Here is a 15,192-nt window from a genome sequence, read left to right on the forward strand (position 1 = left end):
GTTTCCAAAATGAGATTTTCACCCTGCAGTGGAGTGTGTGCTGATATGAAACTTCCTGGCAGATTAAAACTCTGTGCTGGACTGAGACTCGAACTTGGGACCTTTGCCTTTCTCGGGCAAGTGCTCAAGTAGTAGAGCACTTGCCTGCGAAAGGCATAGGTTCCGAGTTCGAGTCTCGGTCCGGCACACAGTTTTAATCTGCCAGGAAATTTCATATCAGTGCACACTCCACTGCAGAGTGAAAATCTCATTCTGGAATTTCCATTCCGTAGCTTCTCATAATTCATATATCATTAAAAATTTGAAATCAGCAGTAAATATTTTTCAACAAGAAGTTAAAAAATCATATCTAAAACCTGCTTTTACCAGAGGAACACAAATTGAGACATGAGATTAAAATGTATATTTCTTCCATGCTATCAATAATCATTTTCTGCATTCCGCCCAGTCAAGTTATAGAAAAAAGCATTGTCCAGCAATGTATTGCTACCAGCCAGATTGTTTCAGTCGTTGAACATCTCTCCACACCATCTGCACATTATAGTTGCTAAAGCTTATTCCCATTATATTTTTAGTGTCTGCTTTTATTGTTTCTTTCACAGTAACAATTGGCCTCCATTAAAGTTTCTTGTTAATTCAATTACTGAACAGTTTATTTACAGTTCTTGTGTTATACTAAACTGGCACTACCTTACTGTAAATGATGATCATAGTTTTTCTCTGCCATCATGTTCTAATATCCAAAAGTTAAGCATAATCAAGGAAAGAGGAAAATGGGAAAATGAGAAAAATGAGCCACAAGACTTCTCTATAAATGGGAATGTACTGTTTCTATTGCAGAGGGATTCCCCCTTTTTTGAATATCTTATGATTCAGATGTAGTGAAAAGCAGTGCATTCAATCTATAATGTTTGCACTTTCTTTGTAAACAGTGTGTCATAAGTTGGTGAAGTGCAGTGTCATGCTGCAATGATCCCCTTTTGTAAGATAGGACCTTTGGATGCCTTGAAGTGGGTCACACGCAGATGCCGTCTCAACAGCATTGAATGTACAAAACATGTCATTTCAAGAGTTTGATGATGTTTTTGCTATCTCAAAAGCACAGAATGTGCCCCAAACGTATTTCCAATCTTTGAAGACTGTTGTTAAGCACATGAAATGTTTGTAATAGCCCAGTGCAACTAAGAATAACCAGTTGACAAAAAGACACGTACCTGACACTATTTTCTCAGTTAAATCCAATGATGCCTGCAATACAGTTATCTGCATATCCTTTAGCTGCCTCAGTAGTTCTAGTTTTTTGGCACGCTGTATGTCAGGAGCTCCCAGCAGTGGCTCTGAATACTAAAAACTTGACAGTATGAGTCCCACTCACGATGATGGACTGATAAGGTTGAACAAAATTAAGACTGGACTATAAATGAAGGGATGAAACTGCTCTTCACCGATCACTTTGCAGAATTGTGCTCATTTGCTTGGTGGGAAAGTAGTACTCACTCCTTGCAAAGTCCAGTCCATACCATGTCAACGTTCTGCTTGTGACAAATAGATTCCACAATATAAACATCTTAGCCAAACCAAAAGCACACTTGCCACATGCTCTACAGATGATATTACAATGGACTCCAACTGGCCACGGGCCACGTTATATGCAGAAGTCCGACGTGGCCTCATCAGAGGGCAATTCTGATGATGCCCGTCATCTAGGTAGTGGCACCTTTATGACCAACAGTAATGTTACACCAGCTACTTGGTTTCCATAGTGACATTGGGTGGTGCCTCTAAAAGTAAAATCACAGGAGCACCAGTTTGCTGTTGAGTGGGTTCTGATGTAGGAAGACATCATATTAGATGAGCAAATGATACTTCATATCTTCATTGGTGATTGGACATGTATTGCTATCATTCAGTTTTACAGCTCTGAGGTACTGCAACCACATGTAAGATTTTTCATATGTGGTATTTGTACAAACTTCATTTTCATGGACTGAAAAACATCTGCACATTGAGCTACTTGGGTGTTTAATTTCTCACAAATGAAGTTATGTACCATATACTGACCAGACAAGTCTTCTACATCTGATTAGTAGAGGGCAGGTCAGGGATGTATTGAGTTGAGGAACTATGGCCCAAAGAATCTCCAAGCTTTTGTCAAAGTTATGTCTCAAGAATGGGATGAGTTGCCGAAAGAGCTACAGAACCTCATCATAGAGAACATGCTAGGTCACTTGTAAGTGCATGTAACAGCTGGAGGTGAACATATACTCTGTGGAAGATATTTTCAGCCTTTGTTACTTTTCTTTTTAAATGTGTGTCATTACTATCAGAAATTTTCTTGTTAAATGTTTTGAAAACTGTTGTAAATCTTTTGATCACTGTTGTATGCCAAATGTCATGTTATTACTCATTAATTGTTAATCATTATCTTTGCAGCTGCCAACTAAACTAGTATCTAACTAGTTACTTGGCTATTCCAAATCAGTGTCCTATAATTTTTCTGTATCAGAAGCATGAGGGAAAATTTTCTGCATTGCTTTGTTTGTACTGTCTACCATTTCTTATTTTCTTGCAGAATTACTTTTATTCAAACTTCTGTGGCAGTTATGTATAATATAAAGAATTTTAAGTTGCTGTTTGTTTAGCTCTTTCTATTTTTTAGGTAACAAATATTGTGTCCCGTAATTGGGGCAACATGATAGATAATTATTAGTTGTGTTAACAAATACTATTCAGCTTGTAATGAGTAAAATATTTTACAGATTTCCTTAGAGGGAGCAAAATTAATGAACAATTTCTTCATAGTGCCATTGCCACAAATATTTAGAAGTAGAGCAATATGAAAAACATTGTTACTACTTACAGTTGTGTTCAGTGAATAATTTATTTATACATAATTACTTTTAGATCTCAAAAACACCTTCAATTGGCAACGTGTATTTCTTCTGTCAAGTGTTGCTTGGTTTCAGAACTAATTATAGATAAGTAAATCATTCATTCAGCAGAATTGCAGTTTTCATAATTATTACAAAGAGTAATCCTAGTTTTATGTGTTTGTGGTCTCTAGGCTCGAGTATTTTCTGAATTTTTACAGTGTGGAACTTAAATTATTTATGTACAGGGAGTAATTAGATTGTAAGAGTACAGACATTTATCGACTTCTTTCACCGACCATAGCAGTGCCTCTGAGCATAACTTTTATATAATATAAATGATGCTGTGAATTATTCAACAATGTTAGGGAAAGGGTAGATTGATACTCACCTTAAAGATAGCATACTGAGTTGCAGATAGATACAATAAAAAGACTGCTGCAGTCTTTTCATTGTGCCTGTCTGCAACTCAGTATGTCATCTTTACGGTAGCAATCTGTCCTTTTCTGAATACTATTGATATTCCAACCTGGAGTTTCCGCTGTGAATTATTCCCTATATGAATCTATTATTTCAGATCCCTCACTATGGCCTTGTTAAATTGCTGCAGGGTTGATTACAGCAAGTTAGCAAGGCCAAGTGCAGTGCGGTACAAGGAGGGCAAACTGAAATGCATAAGTATGGCATACTATTAAATGAAACCTTTACTGTGTGCAGTCAGTGCCTACAGAAGAGTCTGTGGACGCACCAAAAGAATAAAAAAAAAAAAAAAACCCTCTGATAATGCGTAACATGAATAAGCATGTTTTGTAAAAAAAATTAGCATTCACTTGCAGAGGACTGATAAATCTGTCCTCATCTAGATGATAAATGTAATTGAAGTAGCAACTGAGGAAGAATGGCTGCAAATATCAGCATTACTGGGACATTCATTTTGAAAGTTGTGGACAGATCATAAAGAGTGAAACCTAACACTAACCTTAAAGTTTATCGGGTTACCTCCCATTAGGAGTGTGGGTGCACTCAGCGACTGTGATCTGACTTATAAATTATAGAGCACGGCATTCAGTCATCCTTTTTTGCAGCTTTTATTTGGCAAATCCAGATTTTAGCTAGTGCTTTGCCATTATCAATGCACTGTTTTCTAGTTTCAATGCATGTCCTTTCAAAGAACTGTCACTGACGCCCGAACAGCAGGGAATGGACATGCATTGAGACTTTTCTCCGGCAAATCCAGATTTTGGCTAGTGCCCAGCCATTATCAATGCACTATTTTCTAGTCTCAATGCATGTCCATTCCCTGCTGTTCGGGCGTCAGTGACAGTTCTTTGAAAGGACATAGATTGAAACTAGAAAAGTCTCAATGCATGTCCATTCCCTGCTGTTCAGGCGTTGGTGACAGTTCTTTTAAAGGACATGCATTGAAACTAGAAAATAGTGCATTGATAATGGCTGGGCACTAGCCAAAATCTGGATTTGCCAGATAAAAGCTGCAAAAAAGGAAGACTGATTCCTGCACTCTATAATTTATAAACCTTAAAGTAGATGGATTTGTCAGTCGGCAGATACGTAAATAAGATTTGAGACTTAAAGCTTAGGTTTTGGACAGTAGCCTTCATTTAGTAGTTGTGGTCTTCAGTCTGAAGACTGGTTTGATGCAGCTCTCCTTGCTGGTCTATCTACATCTATGTTATTATGAGAAGGAAAGTTGCTACTCACCATATCGGGGATGCTAAGTTGCAGATAGGCACAACACAAAAGAATTTGACAATTAAAGCTTTCGGCCAGTAAGGCCTTCATCAACAATAGACACATGAGGGAGCGCGCGCGCGCGCGCACACACACACACACACACACACACAAATGCACCTCGCACACAAGGCTGCAGTCTCATGCAACTGAAACCACACTTTAATTGTGAGAGCCTTTTTGTGTGCCTATCTGTGACTCGGCATGTGTACTGTATGGTGAGTAGCAACTTTCCTTCTCATAATACTGTTAGCTTCCATTGTGGATTTTCCATTGTTTGATTTCTACATCTACATTTATACTCTGCAAACCACCATGAAGTGCATGGCAAGAGTATGTTCCGTTGTATCAGTTTTTAGGGCTTCTTCCTGTTCCATCCTTGTGTGGAATTTGGGAAGAATGATTGTTTGAATGCCTCTGTGCATTCATTCTGTTCTGACCTGACCAGAAGCTCTGTTCTGCCACCACATTTCACTTATTTCCGTTATATCTTATGTCAACGTTTCCATTTCCCTCTCTAAATTCTCTAACCTATCCGCTTGGGGATCTAACATTCCATGCCGCAAACTCCTAAATGCCAGTTTTGTTTTTCCTGACTATGACATCTTCCTGACTAGTCCCCACCCAGATATCTGATGCCAAGATGTTGCTGCCTGGAATTGCTGCTTTCTTAGGGAATTACTGACAACACATTTTGAAAATATTGTTTGGTTTGATGAAACTTGGGTGAATCTGGGACACAGTTTAAAAAATTTCTCTTATTTCAATAACCAATGTAACTCTGGCCCTAATGAGTATTAAAAAAATTGATGTGCTTAGAGATACTACGGAGAGTGATACTATACTTAAATTTCAGAACTTTTACAGTGTTTTGTGGGAGATAGAGACATTAAACTTCATACTTGTTATACATGAGATACTGATGCAATTGCATAAAAATGCGGTTTTCAGAAGCATGTTTATAAAAAACGCATTGCACACAAAAATTTTAAAAGATTCATTGCTGAGTGAGATATTTTGGTAATCATCAGTGATGGGGGAAGTATTGATATGGGGGCAATAGTTTTTGAGATATGACATGATAAGTTTCAAGCTGATGGGAAAATTTAATCTGTTTCAGAACAGTTAATGTAACTTTTGCTCTAATTAAAACTAAGAGCAGAGATTTGACATGATGAGAGACACTATACAGATATACATCTTATGTGGATTAGACATTTTTTACTTGATTTTTTTGGAAGCTAAAGGCTTTAAAGCAGTTTCCTATCACAGTGGAGAGTGAAGCACTGTTGCAGCTGCCTGCAGACAGTACTTGATATGACAATGCCGTAGCTTTGGACCTTAAACATTAAGTGACAACTAGTTTAAATTGTACTGTAGTAAATAACCAAAACACACATAGCTGTGTTATCCCAGCACTGCAACCCATCTTGGGGCACCTCAACTGTATTGTGTGTAGTTACTTTTACTGTTCACTCTTTCAGTCTTGAAATACATGCAAAAATGAGATTGTAAACTCAGCTGAAAACCTGTACACATACAGTCATTCAGTTACAAGGAGAAAACCAGATAGCTCATTGAACTGTGCATACTTCCCAATTGGACAACTGGCACAGTATTAATTCCCAACAGAACAAGTGAAAATCAATCTTAATAATCAAGTTGTAGTGGTTGGCAAAAGTGTTTTCGTTACACATTACTTCCCATCCATCTGTGAAACTGAGAGACAGATGTGTTTGTTAAGCTAGATAACTATTGGGGGAGTGTACAGAAAACATGAGGAATCTGTCAGCTGCCTTCCTTCCCTCTCTCACACTTTTCACATTTTGATCAACCATACAATTCTTGCATAGTGCTCTCCAAAGTTTATATTTTTTGTTGACAATGTGATTTGGTTTTAAGCCTTTCGTCAGTATATTATGTGTCTAAATATCCCTGTGCTTAAAAACAAATATATTCACTATACTTTGTTATATGTCATTGTCCTCTCTGATCTCCATTATTACCTTATTTATTATAGGCAGTATATTTTGTCTTAACCATCATTTTTTATTCAGTTCCCCAATGCAGCAAGGATCACCAGCAAAGGGAAGGTACTGCGATGTTATAATGTACAATGAAATACACCTCATTTCAATATTTAGATGAATTTTTGATGTTATAAATGGTGTATTACAGTTATGCATGCTGTTTTGTCTTTGCAGTTTTTTATGAGCTGTTACTAGTTTTGTTGCTTATCACTAGATACATCCAAATTGTCTTGGAATAAAAGATGAGTATCTGAAAACTGTCAGAAAAACCATGAACATGCTTTACTGTATATATAAAATCTGTTCAAAACAATGAGCCAAATTATGTAGTTTGTTCAATTATGAGTGATCTGTGTGACCCTCACCTGCAAGCGATAGCCTAAATTATATGCATGTACCTGACCATGTTCAAGCTTTGCGTGTTCTTCATGCACTTGCACTACACTTGATCCTAAGATCATTTCTCTTGAAAGGAGTTACAGCAGTGCTGAAGAAGAAAAAAATAAGTTTTGCGTTTTGCTTTTCTGTGCGTTACACATCATTTATCTGTAAGTGAATAGTGGCCTTCCATATTTTTTATCATCATTTCTATTGTGAAATTTCCATTATTGTACTAATTTTTCTATTTACCATCAGAAACATTGTAATTATTCTCAAAAGTTCCATAAAAATATATTTTGATTGTCCTCATTAAAATCACTGAAGTGCTCATCCTCAGTCTGAAGTTTGTAAAACTCAAAATGTCTTTAATTTTCCGCAATTACTACTAGTGCTGAATGTACACTGTGTCCCGCATCCATTAAAACAATGTTTTATTGAAGCTCACCTGACAAAAAATAAGTCACCCCTAGAGAAATCATTACAAGCGCCATTTAATATCTTCTAACTCCACCCCTGAACTTTATAACAACCTGGATTCAGTTAGGAAGTGAGTCCACAGGGTTGTGCAAGTAAATCACATCCAGGTTAAGCCACTCGCTGGGGATTTGATCGCACAATTCCACAAAGTTGTTGGGATGCTGATATCAGCATTTTACCTGCTGTTCTAAGATGTCCCACAAATTTTCTATGGAGTTCAAATCAGATACTTTTGCAGGTCATCACGATGTAATAGGGAGGGGGAGTGTTCCGAATTCCAGTCACATATTCTTGCAGCCTGATGAACTTTACTGTTGCCATCTTTATGTGCCAGCCGAAGTGGCCAAGCAGTTCTAGGCGCTACAGTCTGGAACCGCGTGACCGCTACGGTCGCAGATTCGAATCCTGCCTTGGGCATGGATGTGTGTGATGTCTTTAGGTTAGTTAGGTTTAAGTGGTTCTAAGTTCTAGGGGACTGATGACCTCAGAAGTTAAGTCCCATAGTACTCAGACCCATTTGAACCATCTTTATGTGCCTGTGTGAGCAATGTACTCTTGCAAGGTGATTGACTACAAATGTTCATTGTGTGCAGTTCCTGTCTCAATGTTCTACTGCTAACAGGTGATGCTGGACCTTTATTCACTGCATGCAGCGATTCCTGTCAGGTTTGGAAGTGATTTTGTGTCACAAGCCATTAAATGCATCTCATATCTCTCTCTCTCTCTCTGTCAGGATCTTTTTCTGTCCACAATTCTGACACCATATCTCATGGCCATGTGGCTACACCACCGCTTGTAGACAGGTTGAACAGTGTACCGCGAAACACCACCACATCCAACTACTTCCATATACTCACGTAGAGGCAGTATGCCTGCAGTTGAGCACATAACTCAGTTCTGTACCATCTGCAAAGGCTTAATGATTCATCTTTGTATTGCACCAGCTGTAATCTGTATTGCTTCCTCCAATCTCTGCCCACCCTTAAATTTCTTTTTCACTGAAGCTCTTTCCATCACAACGTGAACTCTGGATGCTATAACTGATGTTCCTTCTGCCAGTCTTTTCTGTTGGTCAAGGTATTCCATAGACTTCGTACCTTACTTCTGTCTCTCATACCTCACCTGTCGACATAATATATAGCATTCTTAAATAGGACCGCTATTAAATGTTCTAATTTCTCCTCCTCTCCATTCACCACAGTTTGTGTTTTATTTACATGTTTTACTGTTGTACTCTCACAGAAATGTATTTTAGTGAAGAAAGTTGTTTTCACGTGTACCGGTGTAATTCTGATATCTTTGTCAGTTAGGTTGTACTGCACGTTCTTGTTTACTAGATGGAATAATTCTTTCACTTCTTTTGCTGCTGTGTCATTTCCAGTTTTACATTAAGCTCGTCCCTGTTCTTGAACATTTAACAAAGGTTTCACAACTACTCAAAGTAGATTAAACCTTTCACTTATTACTTCTCTGAAGTTATATTTAAATTTCCTCTAGACAGTGTTGATTTTTTTGTATGTTTGCAGTTCTAGTTAATTTCATTCCTAAGTGAAATTTACTGTTGGCTTTATATCTCATTCTTAGGCACTTATATTTTCTTTAATTGATAAACGAGAGTACTTATTAATGGCTTTTGTGTCTTTGATTTACTGGTACACGTGCTGTCCTCCTTTTTTCTGGTTTTCCCACAGTCCTATATTTACTTCTGTATGATATTGTGCTCCAACTGTACAGTTTGAGCAATTTCTTCCACAAATTAAGACCTTTGTTTATACTAACATATGTCTTCTAGCAAGGAATGTTGCCACTGTCTACCTTTGCTTGCTTCTTTTATTCTCATCCAATAAAATAATGTGTAAGGAGTCTTTACTTAAATTTATTTCTTGTATGCATTTTTATAATTGTGTGTTTTATCAATGTCTCTTGCTGTATTTCTAGTTAGGCTTTTGGGTTCATTTGTAATAATTTGTCTGCCGTATTTGAATTTTGTGATTCTGCATGTGCAGTTAACTGTAGTTAAATCTTTGCAATTATATGGCAGTATTGTAGTAACTTTTAGAATAAGAAATGAGCATATGATGTGCAAGGTAATCAGTCACTTTTAGATGAATGATATAATGTGCAGAAAATTACACTTGCTGTGCACCCTTTTTTTTAGTGCAAATACAAAAATTCTCTCTCTCTCTCTCTCTCTCTCTCTCTCTCTCTCTCTCTCTCTCTTTTGGTTGGGGGGGGAGGTGTGTTATATTGTCAGGTCAGGAGAAAAATAGTGTGGAAAATGACAGAATCAGGACAGAAGGGTGGAGGAGATATCTGAGAATAATCTGTCTGCCCTTCACCTGTTTCTGAATCTTTTTCCAGACTCTCTTTTCTCTACATGAGTTACCACTCTCTAGTCTGCCCTTCCAAATGCATGTTAACAATCATTGTTGTTGCCACAGTGGTGTGTGTGTCTATATATGCATGATTGTTGTTTTAAATAAAAAAAACTCACTTTTGTCAGGGAAATTGCAGCTGCAAATGTTGCCTTATGGGAACATTTTTTGTGACTCTTTGTTGCATCATCAGTGTGGTGAAAACTTTGATTTTCTTCTTGACCAAGTGAGTCAAATTGCTGTATGATGTTTGTAAATTACTTTAGCTTAATGTTGTTAAAATAGTATAAACAATTAAAGATATCATTAACATTATAAACAATTAAAGATATCATTAACATTAACTTCAATAACAAACATTCCATTCACATTTAGTGGCTGCATCAGCAATGTATTCTAAATATTTCAAGGAAAAAATTAATGTGAGGATTCACTGTAGAGAAAAAGTAATAACTCTGTAGTAAGTTTAATGTAATGGAACAGATAGATAGACTTCACAGTCCACTGGTAAATAGTATTTAGTTTGTATTTACAAAGAAATGTTGACCTCAGAAAGGCAGATGGGTGTCTTTTGTCTATGGTGCTTGTTTGATCAGGTTTTCATTTCATTTCATTATTTTTACTTTGCTTAAATAATTCAGTAGCTGTTCCAAGGATTCATTCATTATTTCTTTCTTTCTTTCCTTCCTTCATTCATCCATCATGTCCCATAGGTTGTATCGTGAAAAAGAACCTTTAGGGGTGTTAGTAAATGCCAAAGCCTATGTTAAACAGCTGTTAGAAAATGCATTAATGTTAATTATTTTTAAATTGATATAAACTATCTGCACTTACTCAAGATAAATGTAACATAATCAAACTAACAGGGTAGTTGCTGCTTCCTCAGTTATATTAAATTTGTTGTTTCAGATATAATCTTGTTTGTGCTAATATTTGTGAGATGTGCTCTCCTGGACATTTTGTTTCAGAAATGCTTAAATCATTCACAGTTAATACTTAATCAAGGCAAAAGTGAGTAAATTAGAAAGCATAGTTGTCTCTCTCCATATTGGAGCTTTTTAAAGTTATTTATATAAAGGAAAGGATGGAAACAAGTGGTGAGATATACAGATAAGGGAAGAAAGAAAATCACTCAAAAAATCCAGATCAGATGAGAGAGAAGATGTAGAGAACCACTCACCATTAACACTGGAGTAACAACCAAGATTCAAACACTGTTGTACCTGCTACAAATTATTAGTAATTGATCAGTTTTGGATGAATGCGATTCTTCAAAGAAAACACTATTTAGAAAAGAGAATTAAAGATATCAATAAGCATGAGAAAGGCTGGCAAAGTTGGAAGAGGGAGAGACAAAAGAAACATAAAATATATTAAAGTGAATCTGTCTCGTTTAAATATGAAAGGGTAAAAAGGAAGACTGCAGGAGGCAATGGGAAAAAGAAGAGTCAAGAAACCAGTGTAAAAAAACAATTGACCACTTTCATAACATGTTCGGCAAGATAATATTGGATATTGTTTGTGGAGACACATTGTCTGTGCCATTCATTCAGTTGGAAAACTTTGTTGTGGTCATGCCAACATAGAAAATTAGCTAAAATGTGCAGGTCAGTTTTTTTTCTCTCCTTAATAGTGAAATATGTAACAGAAATATCTCGCTATATTTGGTGTAATGCCTTCTGTATTTTGAAGGGCAGTAAAGAAAGGAAAAAATATTTTATTTAAAACACATACTATGTTTTTGGACCACTTTTGAAAGGGACATAACTTAAGTATTAGGCCTCATTAATGAGACACTTTAGAAACAATTTATAAGACTTATTTATGGCTCATGAAGAGTAAAATCATTGTATTTGCATAATGCCTCCTGCAATTGCCCTACGTTCCACAATGACATGTGTTGATGTGAACTTCTAGGTGATGGAAGAAAAAGAAAAAAAATGATGTAAGGGTCAAATACAGTAGCCAGATTGGACAGTCAGTGGCACAATGAGCAGAATAAAATTTTCATTGACCATCTCTGACATAAGAGTAGTCAGTGGAAAATGGGAGTCGTGGTCTCAGAGGTGTTCTCTCTCAATTTTATTGACTTTATGTAAATGTATGGACCATGACATCATATCAGCCTTAGGTCATAATTGCAGTGACAGTGGCAAGAGTGACTTACTGGAACATATGCTGATAACGATAGTTTTATAACAGATTAACTCACACTCAAAAGTGTTGTATTTAGTGAACTGAAGCATACAATAGGTTTCACAGTATCAATACTCATATAGAGAAGAGTTACACGGTAAAGGTATGTTTTATTGATGTGTTTAAGAGTGGATTGCAACATCGAGGAAGATAGTTTGGGTTGTGGAGACAGAATGCTGATATTGCCTTATCTTTCATGTTAGGAATTAAGTTCATGGTGTCCCTTAAACATGCCTCCAAGTTGTATGATTGTTTTCTACCTATTCTAATTTTTGTGTGTGTATCTGCCCTGCTCCAGTTTTTCTTATTTTGTTACTTGTCACTAGATGACTGTCTCATTTGTCAGGAATATAACTGTTCTATTGTAAGTTCATTCTCTGGTACTTACTGCATGGAATTACATAATGTTACAAATAAAGTAAATCAGTACAGCTTTACAGCAATTTTTAAGTTACTAATTTCCTCTTTGGTATTGTGGATTCTGCCAATACATTGCCATAGGGTCTGGTAATTGTGAAACAGACACAAAACAAATTACATAAATCTTTGCACTCGTTTTCTTAAATTGCTGCAGACCAACATACTGATGAGCCAGAACATTATGAGCACTGCCCATCATGAGACTGAATGTTGCCTGGTGACACTGCTGGCATATGATGCGAAAAGGAAAGTAAAAAAGTAGAGCAGGGACAAACGTGAAATAATTCTAGTGATGATTGATGATATGGGCTGCAAATGATAAAATCCTCTGGCATGTGTGACCTTAACAAAGTTCAGATTGTTATCATCTGATACCTGGGAATAAGCATCTTGGAAACTGCAAACTGTTTGCATGTTTCTGTGTGAGAACACCTATGGAAAGTGGTTGAAGAGCAGTGAAACCACAAGTAGGTGACAGTGTGTTGGACATCCACGTCTCGTGGAGAACGGAGGCCTCCCTGTTCTGCAAAGAAAGGTAGGTGCCAATCTGTGGCAGAGTACAGCCTTGGTGCTGGTACAAATGTTTCAGAGCACACCATTCAGCGCACAGGGTTGAAGATGTGTGTATGCGATAAACAACCCTTATTTGTTCCCATGTCGACTTAATTGGTACAATTGCAGTGGGGCACCAGATTATTGAGATTGGAGTGTAGATTAGCAGTAACATATTGCTTTGTTGGATGAATCACATTCTTGTTTCTCTAGGTCAATGGTCATGTCCAGAGATTCTGTCGTCCAGATGAATGACTGCTTGAAACATGTACTACACCATGGACACAGGCTGGTGGGAGCAGTATTATGCTACGAGCTTCCGTGGGACCTGTGGTAGTAATGGAAAGTGTGATGACAACTGTAGGCTACATGAAATTATTGCAGGCAATCTGCATCTCTTCATGTTTGATATCTCCTCAGTGTTGGTGATGTCTTCCAGCTGCATGACTATCTGTGCCAGAAGGCCAAAATAGTGCTATTTATACTGGTTTGAGGAACATGATGGTGAACTTATGTTGAATATTAGCCAGCAAATTTGCCAGATCTGAACTCGGTTGAACACATTTGGGACACTATTGGGTTCCAGCTCCATGGCCACAAATGACTGACCCTTATTATGCTGGAATTTTGTGTATTGTGCATAGTTGTTTTGTGCCACATACCTCTGGAACCTATCAATGACTTTTTGAGTCCATGCTGTGCAGAATTGCTACTGTATTGCATTCCAAAGATGGACCAACTCCCAGTTAAGCATGTGGTTGTAATGTTTTGGCTCCTCCATGTAGCAAAGGTGTATTTCTAAGAGATTATTTGATATTAGACCATAACTGCAATAGTTTTGTTGATTCCAGCTCACTCTGTGGGCAGATTGTATTGATCTGAGCATAATAACATCCTGTTTTTAATCAACAGAGCATTCAAGAAAGCAGCTGAAGGAGATACAGTAGCGAAAGTTCGTAGCCACCTTCGAAAGATCAAAGGTGCACTAAGAGCCCAGCCTGTAGAAGGACATACATTTGACAATGATGCGTTATTAGACTTGGGTGAATCAGAATTTGTAAGTATAAAAATGGAACAAGTTTTGTAAATGTTCATAGAATATGACCAGGGCTCAGTAAAAATGTAACAAATATACTTAGATAACATTTGCATTCAGCAGAACTGTTTGAGGTTTAATTGTATGCACACAATTGACAATTGACCAAAATGCATGTTTGAAGCATCCAACACACACATTACACAACGATATGTACTTCAATACAGCATTATTATAACCAAAACTACATTAATTGTAAGTCTACATTCTTTAAGTCTGTAATGTAGGGAACGACAGATTGCTACTAACTGTAAAGAAGACACGTGAAGTTGCAGACGAGCAGAATTAAAAGACACTTACATAAACCGTTCGGCCTCAGCCTTCATCAGTGAAAGAGAGACACACACCATTCATACACACAAGCAAGCACACTTCATGCACAGATGACCACCAACTCCAGTATCTCAGGCCGGAATGCTTGACTGTGTATATGAATTGTGTGTGTTTCTCCTTTACTGATGAAGGCTGTGGCCGAAAGCTTTATGCCTTTTAATTGTGCCTGTCTGCAACTTAACGTGTCTTGTTTACAGTAAGTAGCGATCTGTCTTTACCTATGTTCTTCATGTTCCTACCTGGAGTTTCATTGTTTGTTTTTTCTCCAAATCTATCTTGTAATCAATTTGTTAACATCACCCAAGGCAGTTGCTGCATTATTGAAGAGAGAGTGAGAGTTTTATTTCATCTTTTCACTGAAACCAGTCTACTCAACAATTTTAATGGATATTTACTATAAAATAGTTAAACATTTTGTATATACCAACATGCAACTCAAAGTGGTTACAGCATAAATTAGTTGTAATCCCTCTTGCATGTTGTTTAATTAACAGCTGGTTTCTTTAAAGTAAGAAACCAAAGACAAACAGTCTTCAATACTAGTGAGTAAATTCCCAGAAAGAACAGGTAGCACAATGCATTGCTGAAGTTACAGGCTGTTAAAGCACACTGAGAAACATCTTGCCATGTATATGTTACAATATTAAAAGAACACCGAGAAAAAATTTGTCATGTATACCTAAAAATATTATCATATGCAAGTGGGGTTATAG

General features: G+C 37.0%; 1 protein-coding gene across 2 annotated transcripts in view; it reads left to right on the plus strand.

The window, feature by feature from the left end:
* Window positions 1-15,192, plus strand: part of LOC124595492 (sorting nexin-14-like) — a 197,820-nt gene that overhangs the window by 97,665 nt on the left and 84,963 nt on the right. The window contains exons 11-12 of one of the 2 annotated variants that reach the window (XM_047134255.1): window positions 6,677-6,712; window positions 13,963-14,107. In XM_047134255.1, the coding sequence (XP_046990211.1) occupies window positions 6,677-6,712; window positions 13,963-14,107 (181 nt within the window). The remainder of the gene's footprint in view (window positions 1-6,676; window positions 6,713-13,962; window positions 14,108-15,192) is intronic. The other variant, XM_047134256.1, reaches the window with a different exon arrangement.

This window comes from Schistocerca americana, chromosome 2 (genome assembly GCF_021461395.2).
Source record: "Schistocerca americana isolate TAMUIC-IGC-003095 chromosome 2, iqSchAmer2.1, whole genome shotgun sequence".
Lineage (NCBI taxonomy): Eukaryota > Metazoa > Arthropoda > Insecta > Orthoptera > Acrididae > Schistocerca > Schistocerca americana.